The sequence below is a fragment of the Macaca mulatta genome, chromosome 1, assembly GCF_049350105.2.
Source record: "Macaca mulatta isolate MMU2019108-1 chromosome 1, T2T-MMU8v2.0, whole genome shotgun sequence".
Taxonomy (NCBI): domain Eukaryota; kingdom Metazoa; phylum Chordata; class Mammalia; order Primates; family Cercopithecidae; genus Macaca; species Macaca mulatta.
Window position 1 is genome coordinate 234,272,433 of NC_133406.1, and position 22,957 is coordinate 234,295,389.

Sequence of the window (22,957 nt, forward strand, 5' to 3'; positions counted from 1 at the left end):
CCCTGCTGCCTCAGTCCTCCATCTCACATGCCTCTGTCCCAGCCCCTAGGGGCCCTGAGGGTTGGAGAAAAACCTGTCTGGGCAGCGCAGGACTGTGTGGGACCCCTCTCAGATCCCTCCTGTCCTGGGGGCAGTGGTCATTGGCAGCTGCTGGGTGACTGCCAGCCCCCTTCAGACGTTTCTCTCAGACTTTCCAGGCTCCAAGCGGGGTCCTTTCATACAGGCAGCCTCATTTAATCACCCTGGTCGAGGGTTTAGGATTGTCTCCATTTTACAGAGGAGGAAACCGAGGCTGGAGGAGTCAGTGACTGTCCTCAGTTGTGGCGCCTGTCCTCTTTGGTCCATCCCCCACCCCAGCAGCACCCGGGGCTGGCACAGGGCCCATCAGAGACCGTGGGGAGGGGAGGGTATTGGGGACTAAGGCTGAGGCCTGGTTGAAGCTCGAGGATGGGCTGGCCAGGGGCCAGGTGGTTGTGGCCCAGATTTCTACCAGCATCTTCCAAACAAATGGACCGGCAGATGGGTTGGGGCACTGGACCCATGCATCTGGCCTTCAGAATTGTTTAACTTTTTTTTTTTTTTTTTTTTTTTTTTTTGAGACGGAGTCTCGCTCTGTCTCCCGGGCTGGAGTTGCAGTGGCCGGATCTCAGCACACTGCAAGCTCCGCCTCCCGGGTTCACGCCATTCTCCTGCCTCAGCCTCCCGAGTAGCTGGGACTACAGGCGCCGCCACCTCGCCCGGCTAGTTTTTTGTATTTTTTAGTAGAGACGGGGTTTCACCATGTTCACCAGGTTGGTCTCGATCTCCTGACCTCGTGATCCACCCGTCTCGGCCTCCCAAAGTGCTGGGATTACAGGCTTGAGCCACCGCGCCCGGCCAACTTTTTTTTTTTTAAGACACAGTTTCACTTGGTCACCAAGGCTAGAGTGCAGTGGCACGATCTCGGCACACTACAACCTCCGCCTCCCGGGTTCAAGTGATTCTCCTGCCTCAGCCTCCTGAGTAGCTGGGATTGCAGGCACCTGCCACCACACTTAGCTAATTTTTGTATTTTTAGTAGAGATGGGGTGTCATCATGTTGGCCAGGCTAGTCTCGAACTCCTGACCTCAAGTGATCCCCGCCTGCGTTGTCCTCCCAAAGTGCTGGGATTGTAGGCATGAGCCACTGTGCCCAGCCCAGAATTGTTTAATTTGGAGGAAGGGTCTGTGCTGCCTGCACCAGGCCCTGTTCACCCCTCCCACTGGTGCTGACACTGGGCCCACTGCTTGCTGGCTGGTGGGTTGGCCTCCACCCCACCTGGCCCCCACCCCCAAGTCACCATCAGGTATTGGCCCTGGAGGGTCCTCAGCCCGTGCCTCCGGAGGGCAGGGCAGATTCTTTTTTCTTTCTTTCTTTTTTTTTTTTTTTTTGGAGACAGAGTCTCATCCTGTTGCCCAGGCTGGAGTACAGTGGTGCAATCTCAGCTCACTAAGCAATTCTCTGCCTCAGCCCCCCAAGTAGCTGGGATTACAGGCACCTGCCACCACTCCCAGCTAATTTTTGTATTTTTAGTAGAGACGGGGTTTCATCATCTTGGCCAGGCTGTTCCTGAACCCCTGACCTCGTGATCCACCTGCCTCGGCCTCCCAAAGTGCTGGGATTACAGGCATGAGCCACTGTGCCTGGCTGGGCAGAGGCAGATTTTTCTTTTTACTTGGCCTGGTGGAGCGTTTGGGGAGGGCCTGGCCAGAAGAACAGAGACAGGAGAGCCAGAGGGCACGGGGAGTGGCTAGTGCCCATTCTCTCCAGATTACATAAAGGGGCTCTGCAGCCCAGCCTGTACACACAGCATGGCTGCCTGGGTGCTTCTCACGAGAGCTGGGTAGCTAGCACTGGGCATAGCGGCCCCGCATGCACGCAGCTGGCTCTCCCCGGCTGCCCTGGGGGTCCAGACAGGCCTCCTCAGACACCGGGAGAGGAAGGGAGGAATGTGGTTACCTGCCCCTGGAGCCTTGGGTTCCACAAGGGGCCACAGTGGGCCTTGCCTGGGGACAGGGAGGAACGGGGCCTCTTGTTGGTTGCAGGGACCCCCCACCAAGTCTTTATCCCTTTGGGGTGAGCACTCACCCTGCGCCAGGCTCCCTGCGAAGCCCTGTGCGTGCAGGGTCTTGTGGAGATGACCCCCTGGGGGCTTCTCTCCTTAACCCATTTTACAGATGTGGAGTCCGGGGAAGTGTCATGGACGAGGCTGCCCAGCTTGGGAGGCAGAAGCCTAACCCTGAAACAAGCCCTCCCCTGTGGGGGGCTGCCCTCGGGAAAACCCTGCAGTGGGAAGGGGTCATCCAGGGTGGTTGAGGGGAGAAAGGATGTTCAGGGGCCCTTGGAGCCCCCAGCCTGTGAGCTTAGGCAGGAAAAGTGCCCCAGGGCCTACGTTTCCTGGGTGGCTGTGGCTTCCTGGCATGGGGGTCGATGGCTGGGTCCTGCCACCTGTTTCTCTTCCTCTTTTGGCCCCTTACTCAGCGAGACCTTGCAGGGGCAGCCCCTACTTGGGTCCTCCCTCACATGGCACTTCCGCTCTCAAGGAAACAGCTGTGGTTTGCAGAGAACTCGCCCCCTCCCCATGTCCAAGGCCATTGCCAGGAACCAGATGAAGCCGGCCCTTGTCTTTAGCCCCTGTCCCTCTGCCTGTCCTGGTTCCAGCCCCAGGCCAGGGGATGCTCACTGGAGCACAGAAGGAACAAGAGGTGGGATGAGAGGCAAACCTTGGGGTCTCCTTGCCCAGGGCCACAGCTCCCAGCCCCGGGGCGGCCCGTGTGAGGGCACACACCAATTGTCTCTGTTCCCCTGGGATCTTCCTGTCCAGAGGCCGTGAGGCTTCCAGGGGACCGAGTCCCTCGAGGTAGGTCTGGGGCTGTGGGAAAGCAGCCCTCCAGCTGAGGGCCCGCCTGCCTCTCTCGGGCCTCTAGCTCGCCATCTGTACCCAGCAGTGACTTCGAGAGGAGCTAGAGGTGGGTGAGGAGGGCCAGGCATAGAGCGGCGAGGGCAGTGCGGCCAGCAGTATGAGTACCACTCTGGGGCTCAGCCCTAGCTCTCCCTCTTCCTAGCTCTGTGTGGCCCTGGGCAAGTTGCCTGTCCGTGGCCTCAGCTTCTCCATCTCTGTGGTGGGGACAATAGCACCTGCTGTTGGGAATGAAATGCGGATTGGAGATGATGTATGAATAGTGCTTGCTCAGTATGGCATTGGGCCATGGTAAGTGGAGTGCCTGCCTGGGGCTGGGCACACAGCAGAATGCAAGACAGACAGCTGTTCCTGAAAGCACCAAGAGCGACCCCCGTGTTTGTCAGCAGCATCGCTAGTCAGTCTTGTTTCCCGGTTTCCCCCAGACCCTAGGAAAAGGCCCGGGTGTGTCTACCTGCCTTGGACAGCTGCAGCCTCAGAGAGAGGCTGGCGCTGCAGCCTCGAGGACTGTGGGGGTCTGCTTCACTGACCTGGGGGGCCTCCCCTGACCCACTGGGGCTGCCTCTGCCTTCCTGCATTGGGAGGCTGGGTGGGGGACCCTCTAGCCTTGTATGGAAGGAGTGTGGGAGACAGAGGAGGACAGCTGGGCAGCGGGACCAGCACAAGCGAAGGTGGGAGGTGGGAGGCAGGAGGCACATTTGGAGACAGAGGGAACACAGAGGATGATGCTCCCTGTGGTCAGGATGGAGGGTGGAGCCTGGCCTCCTCCTCTTGGCATCCAGGACTGCAGCCCCTCAGGAAGGTTCAGCCTCCGAGCCCCAAATGGATGCCTGGGAGTGGAGCCTCCCTAGGTGGCCGCTGCAGTGAAGGCATCCCCTTGTGCTCAGCCTACAGTTGAGGGTAGGAAGGAGTCTCTGCCGCGCCTGGGCGGGGATGCTCTGGGGTTGGCTGTCCTGAAATAATAACCAGGTGTGGCTCCCACCAAGCCCAGACAAAGAGGGGCCGGGGCTGGGTAAAGGCTCCAGGACCCACCCCACTGGCCCTGGCCTCTGCTGTGGTGGATCTGAGACAGAGATGGCTGGCCAGGCCATGGATGGTCCTATTCCCTAAGCCTCAGTCTGACACCCCCAGGCTGGCCACTTGCCACATGAACACAAGCCAGGGACACCCCCAGCTCCTGTGGCCTCAGGCCCAGGTCGTGTGGGTGCCAGCGATGAAGGCCAAGGGCCTGCGTTTGTCCTCCCTGGCCCCGTGCGGGTGGGGGAGGGGCCGGCCAGGCAGGCATACGGTTCGAATTATTCAAACCGCCTCTTGGCACCTTAGCCCTCAGCTGGGGGTGTGCAGGCTGCCTGGAAGGCCACCCCAGCACCCCCTGCCACAGCCCTGGGGTGACCCCTCCAACCCCCTGCCCTCCAGAAACAGAGCCTTCTTCTGCCAGCTCCCTCTGCCTGGGCCTTGGGTCTCTGTTGCCAGGCATCTGGTCTGGTAGGGAAGCCAGCTCCGCTCTGGCTCTGCCCACAGCTCTGCCTTGGCTCTGCTCCTTCAGACCTGGCAGGCTGTGGGGGGCACAGGTGGGGTAAGACAGAGGCGGCTCAGCAGAGCCTGGCTCAGGAGCCCAGTGCAAGCTGCCCTTGGCCCCGTTTAAGTCTGGATTTCCGAAGGACTGCCCCATGGCCCTCTGGTCGCCCCACCTTCTCCCCCAGCTGCTTGTTCAGGTCCCCACATTGGCTTTGAAGCTAGACAGTCTTGGGGTCAAATCCAAGTTCTATTCCTTGTGAGCTGAGCCTCGGCTTCCTCATCTGTGCCATGGAGGAAGTGCCCACCCACGCAGGGAAAGCCACGGTGACCCTGCTGGGGCACAGGTCACGTGGATACCATGGCAGAGGTCTCTCCACAGGAGGGCCGCCGTAGGCTTTGAGTTGTTATTTGCTAGCTTGAACATTTTGCAATCTTCACAACACTCTGGAATCAACTGACAGTGGCTTTTCATTTCCCCGCCTGTCCGCCAGCTTTTCCTTCTTCTCATGGTTCTTTCTGTGAAAGGTCTGCAGCCCCAGCCCTCTGACTTCCTCCAACCCCACCCATCGCTTGGGAGCAACGAGGCTCCCCTAAGGATGCCAGAAGCTCAGCTGCCGAGGGCTCTATGCCTGGGCTGCCATTGGTGTAGGCGACATGATCTGAAGGAGGCAGCCTGGTGAAGTGTGGCCAGCCCCAAAAGGGAGCCCAGAGAGCAGAGCCTGGACCTCACAGGCAGGCTGAGGGTGAGGCCTGGCCCATAGCTCCTGCCCCTCTGGGGAGCCTCTGGGGGCGTCGGCTCAGTGGAGGTGGGGGAGATGCCTTGAGCTTCCTGGGGAGGGTCCAGCCAGGAGCTGGAAACATCTCTAGGGGCAGCCCACGGCCTCCCTACAGGTGCTTCTATTCCTCACTGAGAAATCCTGCAGGGTCCTGCTGGGGCTGGGAGCGGGGTCATAGGTCAGGGGTGGGGAGCTGGAATTGCTCCCCGGGCAGCACATTTTTCTTCTCTGAAAACTTATCTTAGCAAAGAGACCACGAAACAATCGCACTCTTTTCCGGGCCTCTGTCGTCCCCAGACGGCCAGCCCGTCTCCTTGGCGGGGGCTCCGAGGGAGCCGGGAAGGCGAAATTTGTAAAATGTCTGTAGGAGGGGAAGAAAGGCGCTTTGTGTGGGGCCGGGTCCCTGGCCATTGGTCAGCTCCGAGGCCCCCAGCCGCTCCCAGAATGCTCCCCTTCCCGGGGAGGGCGCGCCTGCCAGCTGAGGCCAGCCCCAGTGGTCCCTGCAGCCCCCTGCGCCCGTGCACTCTCTGCGTCCCGTGTCCAGGCCACCCAGCCTCCGACGGCACAGGCCAGGCGGGGTGGCCTCCCCTGGCCTCAGCATGTTTCTCTACTGGAGGAAGCGGGGCACCTACGAGCTGGAGGCCCTGCCCAGCGACCTGGCCGAGCTGGAGCTGGGGACGGTGGAGCGTTTCTCGTGGAGCTCCACCCTGGACATCATCGAGGACCTCGGGGGTAGGTGCGAGCCCACCTCCCGGGAGGACTTTCAGCTCTGGCACTGGGCCTGCCCAGCCAGGGCCTGCGGCCCATTCACAGACATATGCTGCTGATGGTCACTTGCTCCACAGTGGTGTGGGGTCCAGAGCCACTCCCGAGAGCTGCTGCTGGTGCAGGAGAGGGGCCCGCAAATTGGGACCCTGGGGGCCAGAGGGCAGGCAAGCAGCCGAGGAGGCTGTCCTTCCTCCAGAGCTGGCCTGGCTGGGCTTCAGGCCTGGCCTCTGCCTCTGCTCTCGCCCCACCCCCAAGATCAGGCCATGACGTCTTCTCGGGGCTGGGTGGTGTAATGAGATGTTCTGGAACATTCATGTTCCAGGCCCCAGGACATGGGTCATTTCTCCTTTTGTCCCCATTTTACAGATGAGGAAACAGAGGTATAGGGAGATTAAACCCCTGAAGAGGCAGGACGAGCTCTCGGGGACGCTGAGCCCCGCGGCCGGTGTTTGAGGGGTGGGATGTTGGGCTGCTCCTGGGGGTGAGAGGCCGGGGAACTGTGAATGGGAATAATGATGCCTTGGGGGTCGTTGGGGGGCTGAGAGCACTAATGGGGATGACACACAGGGAGACTTCAAACAGTGGTGGCAGAGGCAGGGCACACCTGTGCTGGCTGTCGGGTGCCCATTCTGTCAGCTCAGCTCAGCTGCTCGGCACTGTGAGCTGGGGAACTGGCTCTCTCAGGGTGCTTCGGTGCAGTGACAGAAACTTGAGTCCTGTCTGCAGAAGCCACCAGAGTGCTGATCTCCAGCTCCCAGCACTGTGGAACTGTCTGGGGCCAGGGCCTGGGCCTGGGTTCTCTTCTCCATTAGCCTCATCCTCAGGCACAGGCGCTGGCCTCCCCCAGGCCACAAGCCCAGGGAGCAGGAGCCTGTCCTGGATGAGTCTCCCTAGCCTGGCATGGTCCTTCCCTGAGGCCAGAGGCAGGGAGAGTGACGGTTCAGTCTGGGGTTCACCTTGGGAGGCAGAAGGGAGCCCGCAGACCATACAGAGATGGGTTTTGAAAAGGAAGGTGCTTGGGAGGTGGAGGCAGGAGAATCCCTTGAACCAGGGAGTTGGAGGTTACAGTGAGCCGAGATTGCGCCATAGCACTCTAGCCTGGCGACAGAGCGAGACTCTGTCTCAAGAAAAAAAAAAAAGAGAGAGAGGTGCTGCTCCCAGGAGGGAGGATGACGCTGGGTGGGCATGAAGGCCAGGTGTCCCTACCTGTGACCAGCCCCCCACTGTGGAGGAGGGAATGTGGCTGCTTGTCGGGAGAGACAGGTACAGGGTCCCACAGGCCCCAGCAGCTCCAGGCACCATCGGGGTGTGCGCAGGAGGCAGGGAGGGCCTGAGGACGTGAGAGCAGCGGCCCAGCTGCCCAGCTAGTGGAGGCAGTGGGGATGCGGGAGGCAGCACGGGATGTGGGGGTGGGGTGGGGAGGAGCGTGGCAGCTGGTGTTGGGGGGCAAACTCCCCTCCACCCTCAGCTGGGCACTGTCCTGGAGTTGGAGGGTGGGATGGGGGGCAGGCTGCTCTATTTCTTCACCCAGCAGCTTCCTGCCTACCTGAGGCAGGTACGGAGCTACAGGACCCAACAGAGCCAGAGACTTGCCCCAGGTCGTTTAGTCACCCCAGCCCCAAGCCAGCAGGGCCAGCCAATGGGAGCTGTGTCCCACCCCTTGCCCCCACTCAGACTGCGCTCCCCTGGGCGGGGTGGAGCAAAGTGGGGCTGCTCGCTGTCTGCAGAGGCAGGCCCTCCCTGGGCTGTCTTAGTTGTTCTCTACATCTCAGTCATCCTGCTGGTCCCTCCCCCTGGGATGCCCTCACCGCTCAGATGCAGGAGTCACATCTGCAGCTGGGACTGCAGGCGCACACCACCCTGCCTTCCTGATTTTTAAACTTTTTTGTAGAAATGGGGTCTCTCTATGTTGCCCAGGCTGGTCTTGAAAATCTGGGCTCAAATGATCCTTCTGCCTTGACTTCCCAAAGTGTTGGGATTATGGATATGAGCCACCATGCCTGATCTCAAGAGCTCTTTAAACCTAGGCTCTTGGAATATCCATGCCTACTGTCTGAGTCAGGGCCATTCTTGGAATCCCCTTTATCCTAGTGAGGTGTGGCGAAGCCTTTGAGATCCCAAGTGGTGGCACCCAGATGCACCATGCACACCCTCAGCCTGAGCACCAGAACTGAGACCTGCTCACCGACGTGTGCCTGCCCCAGCTCTCCTCGGAGCCGGCAGAGAGGCCCCAGGGAGCTGCACACAGCGGCTGGCTCACAGCACGTGAACAGGTCTCATGCGTGAGCTGAGGCGGCTGGGTGGGTGAGCCTGGGCATGCGGCTGTCTGTGTGGGCTCTGTCCTCTGTGCCAGCCAGACCCTGGCTGGGGCCCATGCACGGTAGGCCGATGCCAGCCCAGCCTGTGATGGGGGTGGGACTGGTGCTTGGAGTGTGACTGTCGGGAATCGGGATCTCAGAGCCATTTCTGCAGCCCTGCTCCTGTTCTGCCCTTGGTCACTCTCAGTTCCTCTGAGGAACCTCTGGAGGAAGCCCACGGTGGGCAGATGGGCAGGCACCCACAGCAGCCTCAGCCAGAGGAAGTGGCCGGCTGGCCCCAGGCCTGTGTGCAGAGCTGTGTGGACAGTTTCTCGGGCCCCAGGAAGGAATCCTGAATGTGTCCTCCCACTTCTTCTTACTGAGCTCGAGCAGTGTGGGTGGCTGGGACGATGTTCAGCTCTCCGCTCCCTGGGGACTACGCCAGCAGCGGTTCTGGGCTGTAGGCAGAAGCAGTGTCCTGGCCATGGTCCATGCCCCTCCCTGCAGCTGAGTTGCCACTTCACTGTCCTGCCCCCAAGGTGCCCCATGTCGCTTTGGGAAGGGGATCAGAAACACATTTCCTTCCCAGACCTCCTGTGACGCTCCAATCAGTGTCCTGCATAGGGAGTGGCGGATGTCCTGGGACCAGCAGCCATTTACCCAGGACATGCCCCTCTGGCGTTTGGCCAGGTTGAGGACAAATCTTGCCCTTCCCCAGGTGCTGCGGACGAGAAGTGCAGCCCCAGCATGGCCTGCAGCAGCTGCCCAGGCATGGACGGGCGCCCAGGAGGGTGGGGCTCACGTGGGAGGGGACATTCAAGGCCACAGCTGCTTCCTGAGAGGGGCAGCCTTTGCGTGGCCAGGCCTGTGGTTGGGAGGTGGTGGGCAGGGAGGTCCTGTTTTCTTGAGACAGAAGTGTTCATTGGAGTGGAGGGTTCAAAGGTAAGGGGCTACCCTGGAGAAGATGAGAACGAGGTGGTTTTCTGTGCACTTGTGTCATCCTGGGGCCCGTGGGGAAAGGGGACACTCATGTCATGATGAGGGACCAATTCATGTTTTCCAGACAGCTGATTGTGTCAGGCTGCAGGAGAGCACTGTAACCTGGCGGTTAGGAATGCAGGCTTGGAGGCTTACACACTCACAGCCTCGTTACTCTCATTACTTTTGTAACCTTGGGCTCTACCCTCCAAGCCTCAGTGTCCTCATCTGTGAAATGGGGACAACGATCATTCCTCTGCACAGAGTTAGATGGTGAAATGACACCGTCTATGGACAGCAGAGTTCCCAGCAGGTGTTTGGCAAGTGAGAGCTGTGGTTACTGTGTGTCGTTCCTGAAGCCGTCTGATGGGGAAGACAGGTCAGTGTTGGTTCAAAGGCTCAAGACGGTGGGAGTCCAGCAGGGACACATTCACCTGGAACTGGATATCTGACAATAGGGAGGCCTTCCTGAAGGCAGCAGCCTTCAGCTTGGGCCTTCAAGAGTGGACAGGATGGCAGCAGACGGCGATGGGAGGATGCTGGGGGAGGGCAAAGGAATAGAACCAAGAAGGGCTGGGCTGGGATCAGATCAGTTGTGTCCGGCAAGTGGCGGAGTGAGGGGCCTGGGGTGAGGCGACAGGGAGTGGTGGGGACTGTGGAGGCTGGAAGCATTTGTGCTGATCTGAGGCAGACACAGCTTGGGAGCTGGAGCCGTCCAGAACATGGGTCCAGAGCTGCCAGGCTGTTCTGGTTTGTCAAGAGAAGCCAAAAATATGGATTTTTATGTGAAATCTCCGACTTTTCAAAGTTGGCAACCAATTTAAATTCTTTCGAAACCCTGTGCTCAGCCAAACAAAACATGTCTGCCGGCCGCTCTGCCCGCGTCCCGAGGCCCAGTTCTGGAAGAGATCAGGGTCAGGACAAAGCCAAAGTGGCCTCCTGTGACTGAGACAGGGTTGGGGGAGAACTGGCGAGTGGGCTCCTCTGCCTGGCTAAGGGTTCTGGCTCTCCCTGGGACAGTACGTGGGGGAGCCAGGAGGGCAGCTGGGCTGTTGCAGACCTGGGGAGGCAGAGTCTGGCACACAGTGGCGGGAGTTCGGGGTTCCAGGTCTGCTTAGCGGAGGGGGGAGTCCAAGATTCCAGGTCTGCCTGGAGGGGAGGTTCACGGTTCCAGGTCTGCCTGGAGGGGAGGTTCAGGGTCCAGGTCTGCCTGGAGGGGAGGTTCACGGTTCCAGGTCTGCCTGGAGGGGAAGTTCAGGGCTCCAGGTCTGCCTGGAGGGGAGGTTCAGGGTCCAGGTCTGCCTGGTTGGGGAGGTTCAGGGTTCCAGGTCTGCCTGAAGGGGAGGTTCAGGGTCCAGGTCTGCCTGGAGGGGAGGTTCAGGGTCCAGGTCTGCCTGGATGGGGAGGTTCAGGGTTCCAGGTCTGCCTGGATGGGGAGGTTCACGGTTCCAGGTCTGCCTGGATGGGGGAGGTTCAGGGTTCCAGGTCTGCCTGGATGGGGAGGTTCACGGTTCCAGGTTTGTCTAGGGGAGGGGGGAGTTCAGGGTTCCAGGTCTGCCTAGGGTCAGGCTGAGGTCGAGGAGCAGACACTGCTCAGGCTGTTCCACATAAGAGGGGTTGCTACAAAGAGGCAGAGCTCCCCAGGGAAGCCCAGGGCAGGCAGAGAAGGCTGCCCCCCCGGAGCTGCCCACTCTCACAAAGCTGCCTTCTCCTGCCCTGTCTGCTCTGGGGTGATCTCCACTGAGTGGCTGCTCCCCTTGTTCTAGCTCCCCAACGATATTGGGGCATCGTACCCATTTGGACTGACTCTCAATGGACTCAAGGCTCCAGGACCCACTAGGAGTCCTACCTGTGAGTTCCTATCAGGAAGGGGATCGGAACCATGTTTCCTTCCCAGGCCTGCCTCAATTCATAGTCTCAGGAGAGCAAATCTGACTGGCTGAGCCAGGCTGTGTAGATGGCTCAACAACTCTAATCTCAGCACTTTAGGAGGCCAAGGCAGGAGGATCCCTTGAGGCCAGGAGTTTGAGACCAGCCTGGGAAACATAGTGAGACCTCCTTTGCTATAAAAAAATTAAAAAGTTAGCCAGGTATGGTGGTGTGCACCGGTGGTCCCAGCTACTCGGTTGGCTGATGTGGGAGGATCACTTGTGCCCAGGAGGTCGAGGCTGCAGTGAGCCATGATCACAACACTGCACTCTAGCCTAGGTAACAGAGCGAAACCCTGTCTCAAAAAATAAATTTTAAATTAAATTAAATTAAGAAGGCCGGGCGCGGTGGCTCACACCTGTAATCCCAGCACTTTGGGAGGCCGAGGCGGGTGGATCATGAGTTCAGGAGATCGAGACCATCCTGGCTAACACGGTGAAACCCCATCTCTACTAAAAATGCAAAAAATTAGCCGGGCGTGGTGGCGGGCGCCTGTAGTCCCAGCTACTTGGGAGGCTGAGGCAGGAGAATGGCAGGAACCCGGGAGGCGGAGCTTGCAGTGAGCTGAGATCGCGCCACTGCACTCCAGCCTGGGCGACAGAGCAAGACTCTGTCTCAGGAAAAAAAAAAAAAAAAAAGAAAAAGAAAAACCCAACTATGTCCAGGGTATGATATCACCTGATACAGTATGTCCCCCTTACCAGGCCTACCCTTTCCTCAAAGGCTGTAGATGGGGATAGGTGATCTGCAGGAGAGCTCATGACAGGCCTATGGTGGAGACTACTTGTCCTGACCCCACCCCAAGCCCCACAGGCCCCTCTCTGGGCCCTGAGAGCTACCAGGGCCCTGATGGGCTTTTCTTCGTGTCTGCAGTCTCTAGGAGAGAGGAGCTCGCCTATGCAATGCAGGAAGTTGCAGCTTTAGAGCAGAGCACAGAGGGAATCACCTCCCAGGGGAGCCAGGACCGGGGGTCAGGAGTGTAGGGTCTAGAAGGCAGGGTGAGCACCTGGAGCCTGCTGAGACCTGGGGTCAGAGGCCGGAGACTTCAGGCAGGGAGACCCCAGTGCCAGGAAGTACCAGGCAAAGCACAAGGAATTCCAGAACCCAAGTGGCATAGAGGCCACAGGATAGTCAGGCCCGATGGTGGCTGTGACCTGAGCAGTCATGGGGGGATCTAGGAAGCTGGTGAGGCAGACCCAGTGGTAGAAGACATGGCCCGGAGCCTTCAGAATATGGGGCTACAATCCAGAGGCCCTGGGGCAAAGGGTGTGAGAATCTGACCCCAGGCCTAGAGTTTTGAGAACGCAGGGGCCGGGAAACTTTCCTGGTGGACAGCAGATGTTGTCCTGCTCAGCTGGAGAAGTCCCAGGCTGGGTGCATGGGAAACTCCCCCAAAGCTGGCTGAGGGCTCCAGGTCCCTGTGGAAACACAGATGGCAGAGGAGGACCTGCTGGAGTCATGGCAGACAAGAACCCCGAACCCCATTCCACCCTCAAGTCAGCTTCCTCCCAGCAGGCAGGGACCTGGCCACAGTCCTCACAGGGCCATCTCCTGCCTCGGTTGCCTCCACCTCCAGCCTAGAGGCAGGACAGGCTCACTGGCCCCTTGGATGGCTGAGAGCAGAGACTCGGAGAGGGAAATGAGCATGGTGTGGAGGTGAGGCTGGGCCGGGCCTGAGGGTCCTGAGAGTTCCTGTGGGCTGTGCACTGAGGAGGCCCAGGGCCCCGGGCAGCTGCTTCCCTCTCAGCCTGGAGGCCCCGGGATGCCTGTGGCAGCCCCTCTTCGAGAGCCCCCTCCCCAGGGCCATGCAGATGTGCTGCTCCCCAAAGGGCCGCCCTGCCCACCAGGCCCCCTGTGAGCTCCCCAAGGCTTGTCAGGGTCACCAATGGGTCCCCAGCACCCAGCTTAGAGCTTGGCTCATGGGGACCTTCAGAGGATCTTTAGTGTGTTTACTGAATGATCATATCCAGAGAGCTCAGGAGACCTGGGATCCATGCTACTTCGCTGTGCCAGGAGTCCTTGGGGCAGGGACCAGTTTCTGGTTACCTGTGGGTCCCAGGGCCCAACCCATGTAAGCAGTCCATGCAGGGAGGCTCCAGCTGAGAGGCCCTCCAGGAAAGCGGTCAGGGAAACCCACCCTTAGCCTTTGGGAGAGGGGCCTGGCCCCGCTGGAAGCTGCATCTTCTATACCTAGGTCTTGTCGGCCCAATGCCTCCTGGCACCAGTGCGCAGGGTGGGATGGGGGTCCAGAGGCAGGCTCAGGAGCACTGAGCCCCCGCAGACTCTTGGTCACCTCTCCGAGGCTGTTTCTATAGCCCAAAGGGTTTGCTATCTCCTGATTCCATTTACATAAAGTACAGGACCGGGCAGATGAATCAGTGTGTTGGAAGTTACGGCGACGGTGCCCTTGGGGGAACCGGCTGGCACGAGGGAGGTGGCGGGGACTGGGGACTGGGTGGCGACGCTCTGCCGCTCGGTCTGGGCGCAGGTTATTTTGTGAAAGTTTCCCGAAAATGTGTTGAGCTGTGCTCGCAGGACAGGTGCACTTCCCTGTCCGCGTTTGCACTTCAGTAAAGTTTAAAACTGTGAACCAGCAGAGGAGATGCAGCAAGAGCAGTAGCAGGCGAGTCTCTCCCAGTGACAGCCCCCACCCTGCGCGGGGCAGCCTCCGTGTTGCCATGGAAACTGACCTCGGAGACAACGATTCTGGGCTGGGGTGGGGGCTCTGCGGGGGTCCGGACCTGCATTCCTGTGGACGGGCACCCTCCGCGTGGATGGCACCCTCCAGGCCAGAGCCGTGCGCGCTTCCTGAGCCGCCCTGCGGGAGGTGGAGGCAGCCTCCGGACCGCAGCGCGCAGGGGCTGGGGAGCCGGGGAGGGAGGGGTGACACCATCGGCGCCGAGGCCCGGCAGCTCTCCCGTCCCCCGCCCCCCGAGGCGGGGCCGCCGCGGTTCCTCCCCGCCCACCTGCCCCGCCCGCCTCCTGTGCGAGGGTCCGGCGGCGGCGGCTCTGCGGCCTCCCAGTCCCCGGCGTCCCCGGCGCCCCCGCCCGCCGCCCGCCGCCCGCCCCCCGCGCGGCCCGGGGCCTGCTCCATGGGTGAGTGCGGGCAGGGGCCCCGGGGGCGCGGGGCGGGAGCCTGGGGGCCGGGTCGGCTCCTGACCTCCTCCGGGGAGGGCCCACTTCAGGCAAGGGGGTGGGCGCCGACCGGGCTTCGGGCCACTCGGACCCAAACTTGGCCCCAAAGTCGGGGCCTGCCTCGGCAGCACCCCGCTTCTCCTCCCTCCCCTCGCCTCTCTCTGGCTGGGCGGCTCTGCCCCCACCGCGGTGCACTCCAGCCCCCAGGAAGAGAGGCAGCTTGGAGAGGGCCAAATTCAGGGTCAAAGATGAGTCTCGAGGAACGGGGGTAGCCCCAGACCTTCGGGGGCTCCTCTGTCTCTAAAGGGAGCGATGCAGGGCCTAGAGTTCGCAGGGATCTGGGACCCTGGAGCCCCTTCCCCCCAGCAGCCCTGCCGGGACCCCCTGGGAAGTCTGGGGCCCCAAAAGGTCACTGAGCACTCCCCTACTTGTCCCCCAGACTAGAGGGACAGAGGGAGAGAGCAGCGTATTTCCAAAAATGTTTTCTCCCCGTGGAATCTGGATAATTTCCCTGGGGACTGCAGGAGAAAAGGGCTCTGCAAACAGATTCCCGTGCAGATAAGTTGGCATTTAAAAGAGAAAGGGACACTGACCTCCTTTGAAGGGAGGACTGAGGAGATCGCCCCACCCCTCTTCTGGTCGGGAGGCCACTGGGGCCTGGGGAGCCTGGTGCCCCGCCGACTGATGCCCTCTGCTCCTCCCCTGCAGACGACCAGAGCCCCGCGGAAAAGAAGGGACTGCGCTGTCAGAACCCCGCCTGCATGGACAAGGGGCGGGCGTCCAAGGTAGGGAGACTGGAGAGCCTGGGGACACTTGGGGGTAGAGGGACCAGGGGGCTCTAACTGCCCTCTCTATTCCAGCACCAGCTATCCACAGAGCCCTGGCACAGTTGCGGCTGGCTGGGCTGGGTTTGAGTGTAGGTGGGGCCCCAGTGTCTCTGGTTTAGGAGGCAGAGGGCCTGTCCCCGGCTCAGGAACAGTGGAGTCGGGGGAATTCTACAAGAGCAGGGGGGTGGGGTACCCCAAAGCCCTTTGCTGCACTGTGGTCCTAGCAGCCATTCGGAGGTGACAGGAGCTGTAGCCCTATGCCACGGATGAGGAAGCTGAGGCTTAGCCAGGGGAAGTGGTCTCCCACAGTGCTGGTCCAGTGCCCAGCTGGCACCCTTCCTGTTGTACTCAGCCACTCTTCAGGCCTGGGCATGGGTCTGAGATGCTTTCGGACTTGGTGAGTGTGACCATGGCCCTGGGGTTGACAAAAGGAGGAAGGGGCCAGATGATCCTGGAGTGCCAGGGCTCAGGAGCTGGGAATGGGATGAAGTATAAATCAGGGAGAAAAGGGGCAGGAAGAAAGATAATAGTACTGGCTGGGCGCTTCTGCCTGTGACGTGCTGGGCTCGGTGCCACCCGCTTTCTGTGCCATATGCACTGCTTGCCGCAGCTCTGCAGGGAAGGCATCGTCACCCTGTTTTCCAGATGAAGATACCAAGGTTCAGAGAGGTCCAGTGACTTGGCCAAGGCCCCACAGCTCATAAGAGATGGAGCCGGGGTTTGGAGCCAGGTTTTGTCCCTCCCAGCAGGCATTTACATGACAATAGTAGTAACTGTGCAACTTAGTGTCTGGCCCCGGCACCAGGACTCACTGACTCCTCCCTCTGGCCTTCTGAGATGGTCCTGTCCTTATTCCCACTTACAGATGGGGAAACTGAGGCTCAGAGAGGTGAAGTGGCTCACTCAGGGACAGACTGCTAGGAAGTGGGAGAGCTGGGATTTGAACCCAGTACCCAGGTCTGTGTCATACCAGGGCCCCTGTTCTCTTCCATCATGTGTCTCAGCACTGCCAGCTGCAGGAAATGTAAAATGCCACCCCCCACCCCCTGCTCCCCTCCCGCACCTCCACCCAGACACACACACACTCATTCTGCACAGGAGGACCGTGGTGAGGGAACATGGAGAACTGCTGTGGGGTGGGGCGAGGAGGGGGCGGCCTCCAGTTGCCGTGGTCACCAGGCAGAGGGGCGGTGTGATGTCAGATACAATCTGCTGGCACGGATGGTGCCTGGCATTGGACTCTGGTGTTGGCTGGTTGCCTCTTTCCCAGATGGGGGCTCCTTGCAACAAATTGGCCTCAGCTCCCCCCAATATACATCCTGCCACAGGCCTGCAGAGCCCCGAGGCTTTTGCCTGACCTGAAGGGGCAGCTAGGGCACACTGTCCTAGCCCCTCCTCTGGGCAGCTGCTCCCAGGGTGGGCCCTCAAGCTGCTCAGGCAGGGGCAGGGGTGGTAGGGCCCAGCCTGCATAGAGGTGAGGCATGGGAGAAGAGAGCTGGTCTCAGAGTGGGTGTGGTCCTTCTGCAGCCTCCAAACCTCACCTCCAGCCCTGGCCTGCCTGGAACTCGGCACAGCTGACATTGGCATCAGCTGATGAGGGTCATCCAGCCTGCACAGGGAGAGTCTGGGCCCTGTCACCACTGGGACCCCCTTTGGGACAAATGGCACAGACTCACTGTAGGGGCAGAAATGCCTGAATTATCAGAGGCAGAGAGGGCCAGTCAGGGAGGGCATCCTGGAGGAGGGGGCATTTAATGGATGTGAAAACATGGATAGACAGAAGAGAGGCAAGGGCAGTCCAGGAAGGGAAAGGCAGTGGTGGAGAGGAGGTGAGGGGCACTCAGATTTGGTAAGAGGAACAAAGAATAACATTGTCGATGATGATAATAATAACCACTACTGGCTGGGCGTGGTTGCTCGTACCTGCGATCCCAGCACTGTGGGAGGCTGAGGCAGAAGTATTTCTTTAGCCCGGGAGTTTGAGGCCAACCTGGGCAACACAGGGAGACCTCTCTCTACTAAAATTTTTTAAAAGGCTTATCACGGTGGCTCACACCTGTAATCACAGCACTTTGGGAGGCCGAGGCAGGTGGATTGCTTGAGGTCAGGAGTTCAAGACCAGCCTGGCCAACATGGCAAAACCCCGTCTCTACTATAAACACAAAAATTAGCTGAGCGTGGTGGTGGGCACCTGTAATCCCAGCTACTCGGGAGGCTGAGGCAGGAGAATTGCCTGAATCTGGGAGGCAGAGGTTGCAGTGAACCGAGATCGTGCCATTGCACTCCAGCCTGGGCAATAAGAGCAAGACTCCGTCTAAAACAAAACAACAACAAAAATTAGTCAGGTGTGGTGGTGGACACCTGTAGTTCCAGCTACTGGGGAGGGTGAGGTGGGAGGATCATTTGAGCCTAGTACATCAAGGCTGCAGTGAACCGTGATTGTGCCACTGCACTCCAGCCTGGGCAACAGAGCGAGACCCTGTCTCAAAAATAATAACAGGCCAGGCACAGTGGCCCACACCTGTAATCCCAGCACTTTGGGAGGCTGAGGTGGGCGAATCACTTGAGGTCAGGAGTTGGAGACTGGTCTGGCCAACATGGTGAAATCCCATCTTTACCAAAAATATAAAAAATAATTAGCTGGACATGGTGGCACACGCCTGTAATCCCAGCTACTCAGGAGGCTGAGGCAAGAGAATTGCTTGAACCCTGGAGGCGGAGTTTCCAGTGAGCTGAGATCGCACAATTGCACTCCAGCCTGGGCAACAAACACAGACTCTCTGTCCAAAAACACCCAATAATAATAATAACAATTATTGCTGACCAAACATGTTTACATGCCAGACGGGGTGTTAGGCCCTTCTGCTTGTCTCAGTGAAGCTTCTTGAGACCCTCAGAAGAGCATTATTCTTTTTTTTTTTTTTTTTTTTTTTTGAGACAGAGTCTCGCTCTGTCACCCAGGCTGGAGTACAGTGTCTTGATCTCGGCTCACTGCAAGCTCCGCCTCCCGGGTTTACGCCATTCTCCTGCCTCAGCCTCCCGAGTAGCTGGGACTACAGGCGCCCGCCACCGCGCCCGGCTAAGTTTTTTGTATTTTTAGTAGAGACGGGGTAAGAGCCCCATTCTTATTCTCCAGGATGTGACTAGCATTTTGAAGGAGATGACTTCATTTATTCATTTACCAGACCAGCTTTGAGCATCTGTCGTTGCCAGGCCCAGTTCTAGGCCCAGGAGATCTCCAGGAAACAAAGGGGATGCCCTCCTAGAGATGACATTCTAGCTGTGCTGGGAGGAAGGAAGGGAAGTGACCCTGGCTGGCCAAACTTCCCCCCAGGCTGCCCTGGCAAAGGATCGATTTCAGGCAGGGTTGGACCCTTCAGCTTCTGGGCCCACCCTTGATGTTTTATTTGAGGCTCTCCTGGGTGCTGGAGCTTCTGAGATGAATTTGCCATCTGTCCCCTACCTCCTGTCCCTGGAGTTCCCACTGGGAGGAGGGCTAACCAGGATGGGCTTCCTGGAGGAGGCAGCTGGAGTCCTGAGGATTAAAGAGGTACTGAGATGGAGGAAAGCTGAGTGAGCAGGGGAGGGACACTGGGGGCTATAAGGGGCAAGCGAGGCCAGGGGGCACAGCGAGAAGGGGACGGGAGGAGGGGGAGGCAGGTGGCACTGGGAGCACCTGCATGTCCAAGTGAGGGGTCTGGACTGTGTATCATGGAGACCCCAGGAGAGAAACCGCCCCTCCCCAAGATGAAGATATGTAGAGCAGTCCACACCTCTGAGCTCCAGGATCAAATCTACTTTTTTTCCAGCTGTGAGACCCTGGGGAAGTCACTACATTTCTCTGAACCCCAGGTTCCTCATCTGGAAAATAATCCTGCAGCGAGGATTAAAAGAGGCTCATATATAACATGCTTAGCATAGAGCCTAGCACAGCGTAGGCATGCAAGCTGTCCTGGGAGTGGGGGTAACAAAGTCACCTCTAGACTTTGGGTGTGCCCTCCGTACCCGCCCTGGGATCTGAGACCTCCCCAGGCTCCATCCCAGCTGCAGCTTCTTACACACAATTGGAGCTGTGAGTGTGGGGAGATGGAGAAAGGCGGGGAGATCAAGGCAGGTGGAGCTGTGAGTGTGGGGAGATGGAGAAAGGCAGGGAGATCGAGGCAGGTGGAGCTGTGATGTGGGGAGACGGAGAAAGGCGGGGAGATCGAGGCAGACTGATGATATTGTGGGATCCCCCTGCCCTCCTGCGAGGTGGCCATGGGACAGTGTGTGGACTTCCCAGCTCCCTGCTGGGCTCCACTGGGCACTGCTCGAGGTCTAGTCAGGGTGCTCCAGGTCACAAGGGGGTATTGAGGACACTTGTGGCCCTGGGCCACAGGGGACACTGGGGCATCACATGTGAGGGTGTTCATCATGGAGGAGGTAGTGATTCCAGCAGCCACCATTGATCCAGCATGTACTGTGTGCCAGGCCCTGCCTGAGTGCCTGGCACAGGAACCTCATCTGGCTGTTTCCCCCGTTGCAGTGGGGCCTACCCCATCTCCATTTCCTAGAGAGGGCCCTGCAGAGTGGCAAGGTAAAATGACTTGGCAAGCAAGGCAAAACCAGGACTCAAACCAGGCCTGCCTGTCAGAGCCTCCCATTTCCTCAGAACTCTCAAGAGGAAAGAGAGGTGAATTTTTCTGCACAGCTCCTGAGGGCCTTGACAGGGAGGTGGGGTTCAGCACACTACAGGAAAGAGTTTCCAGCAGCTGGAGCTATCCCTGAAATAGAGGTAGTGAGCACCCCATCACTAGACATATGCAAGAAGAGACAGAAAGGGAAGCGTAGAGGGGATTGCAGTGTGGAGCGGCGGTTGGATGGGAGGACTTCAGAGTTCCCTTGCAGCTTAACAATGGCCTGTGAGGTGGCAGGGATGAGTCAGGGTGTGCGTGTGTGGAGGGAGGGTTGGTGAGATGTAGACCAAGGAGAGGAAAGGGTGGGCCTGAGGCCCCCATGGAGAAGGGACGGGCAGGATGTGAATAATGGGAGAGGCAATCGCCTATTCTCCTGGGCAATGCTTTGGGGTTGAGCAGCCGCAGACCAGGATGCCCCAGGCAATGGCCAGGTTTGGGCCGTCTCTGGAGGTGACTCGTCACCGGAGAGAGGTGGTAGGGCTGTCTGCAGCTGAAGAAAGGGGCAGGGCCCAGAGAAACAATGCAAGGGGACTCCTGGGTTTTGGCTAAGTAGTTTTGGGGGAGCAGGTGAAGATGTGGGGATCCCTGGCCCTGGCTGGGAGCTGCCCTAGTATAGGCCCAGCCGCAAGGGTTGGGTGGAGGTTTTGGCCTGGGAAGGGATCGGGGGAAGGCAGTGTAGAAGGCTTGAAAGTGCGGAAAAGGCTGGTGGACCTGAACCCCGCCTCCTCGAGTGGGCCCCCTGTATCCACACCCTTCCCAGTCCTGAGCCCAGAGTTATTCTAAACTCCCGCTGCTGGGAGACGGGAACTGAGAACCACTAAATGTTAGAACGGCACCCTTTTCCAGCCATGCCACCTGGGCCAGAAAAAAAAAAAAAGAGGGGACCCAGAGAAAAGCGGGCTGGTTCTGGGGCGCCGCGGAGGCCACAGATCAGAATCCAGCTTTTTACCATGGAGCGGAAGCAAGCCTGGCTCGGGGCGATTCCGGGACGAGCTAGGCCTGCGGGTCCCTTTGCCTGGTCCCCCAGGGCTTTTCTGTCTCGGGGAGGCTTCCTGTCGCGGGCCCTGGTCCCCCCCAGCTCCCTTCCGGGATGGGCGAGCTCCCGTCTTCAAGCCCAAGTTAATGACCAGGGACTGTGAACTTTTTGGAGATCTGAAAAGGGCTGGCCCCTCGGGGACAGTGACGCCCCCCACCCCCTCCCCTGAGCCCGGATCCTGGATTACCCCAAGCCACGACCCGGCTTCCAGCTACCTCCCTGGGTCCGGCGCGGGGCCCTTCCTGGGACCCCTCCTCTCCCCGGTCCCAGCCAGACGGCGCCGTTGGTACATCCCGGCCCATCCAGGTGGTAGCGCCCGCGCGGCTACCGTAATTCCCCTACGTTCCGCGCCCCAGTTGGCGCGGAGTCGACTGAGCTCTTCCCGCGGCTCCCGTCCCCCTCTCCCCGCGCGCCCCATGAGGCTTTGGCAGTCTCGGCCCAAGCCTCAGACACTGGGGAGGAGACCCTGGTCCTGTCCCTAGGTAAGTCGCGGGGAAGTGGGAGCTGCGCTCCGGACGGGGGGTGGGACTGGGCGCCAGGACCCCCCCTAAACCTATGGAGAGAACCCGGAGTCGAGAGTCCCACATAGTGCCAGGCCTCTGGGGTACGGGGTCCTCGCCCGCTGTATCTCCATTTACATGAGGGTGGAATGGGTTCAAGCGCCCGCCCCCATCACAGTGTCTCTAGGGCGGGTCGGCTCGGAGATATGGCCGTGAGGAGTCTATGGGACCCTGGCCCCGCTATGGGGGGTACTGGCGGGTTAGGGGGATCCTGGAGGGGCCTGGGCGCGCGGCATGGCTGGGAGGCTCGGGCGACCCTCCCCATTTGGCCAGTCCCGGAGTCGGTCCCAGGCGGAAAAGCCCACTGGAGGCCGGCAGGGGGCGCCAGAGGCTGCGCCTCGGGCAGTCTGAGCAGACCCAGGCACCCGCTCAGGGGTGGGGATGCGGGGGACCCGTGAATCCGGGGAGGCCCTGGTCTGCCTTGATGGAAGTCTGGGAAATGGAAGCCAAGGGGTCCCTTACAGATTCCTCAGTAACTCTTCAAGTTGAGGGAGCTTGGCGGTATTTTACCATTCTCCTGCCCCTTAGCCAGGGTCCAGACACAGGCTAGGACCTGGCAGCCATCCCCAGATACTGAATTCTAGAGAATAGCCAATGCCTTCTTAGCATAGGTGGGAGATTGAGGCCCAGTGGGGGAAGGGCGGGGGTACGTAGGCTCCAGACCAGGTCTTCTGAAGCCCAGGCAGGTGCCCTCTTTCCCCTGCTCCCTACCAAGGAGCCTTCTAAGTGGCACTGGGGCAGGGGTTGCCGAGTCCGGGTGCTCCAAAGACACACGCTGGGGTCTGGGGCTGGGAACTGCAGGGGCTGGGCAGGAGGGGATGTTCACAGACTGCAGCCCCTCCCTCTCTCTCTAGCACTGGGTCCCAGCCTTGGGCACCCCAGCCAGGACTGCTCCTTGGGGAGGAAGGGGCCTTCCTGGCTTCCAGGGCCTGTGCGGCAGGCATAGCCTAGGGAGAGGTTTTCTGTGTCCCTGCCATCTGCCCAGCACAGGCAGGGCCTTAGGTCGGGCTCTGACTCCAGGTGAGCCTCAGAACCCAAGGGGTGATGGGTGAGGCCTGGGCCTAGAGGAAAGGAGGGTGGGTGGGCCGGGTGGAGTGTAGAGAGCCGCCTGGCAAAGCCACCCTGCCCTGGCTGGCCTGCCCATGCATGCAGTCTCCACCCCTGGATTTCCAAGGTGTTGGGTGGGGCCTTGGGACTAGCAGGCTCCCAGGGGAGCTTAGCCCTGGTGGGAACTCCTGGCAAGGACATCCCTCCAGCCAGAGAGCTCGGACTCCTGGTTCCAGGCCTGTCTGCTGTCGGCAGAGCCTGGAGCTGGCCCCAGACCTGCGTCCTTTCCTGGACAGGGAGGTCCCTCTCCCACTCAGACCAGGCTGGGGCCCCAACTTGCTGTGGGGCAGGGATGCCCGGGGGATCCCTGGTTTCCCATCTTCTTGTCTGGGGCTGGGGGAGGTGGTACTGAGGGAGAACAGCCGGGTTGGGGGGGGTGGTCCTGCCTTGGAGACTCCATTATTCATCAGC

The 22,957-nt window shown here is 59.9% G+C and overlaps 1 protein-coding gene across 12 annotated transcripts in view; it reads left to right on the forward strand.

The window, feature by feature from the left end:
* Positions 1 to 22,957, forward strand: part of PLEKHG5 (pleckstrin homology and RhoGEF domain containing G5) — a 54,389-nt gene that overhangs the window by 8,749 nt on the left and 22,683 nt on the right. For 4 of the 12 annotated variants that reach the window (XM_077977112.1, XM_077977037.1, XM_077977026.1 and 1 more), the window contains exons 1-2: positions 14,174 to 14,301; positions 15,049 to 15,125. Coding sequence is in view for 9 of the 12 variants with exons in the window: in XM_077977037.1 (XP_077833163.1) it covers positions 14,298 to 14,301; positions 15,049 to 15,125 (81 nt within the window). In the remaining 3 variants the exon portion in view is untranslated. Of the gene's footprint in view, positions 1 to 2,605; positions 2,880 to 9,139; positions 9,241 to 14,173; positions 14,302 to 15,048; positions 15,126 to 20,931; positions 21,362 to 22,957 lie in introns of those variants that run through there. The other 8 variants (XM_077977049.1, XM_077977054.1, XM_077977116.1 and 5 more) reach the window with 5 other exon arrangements.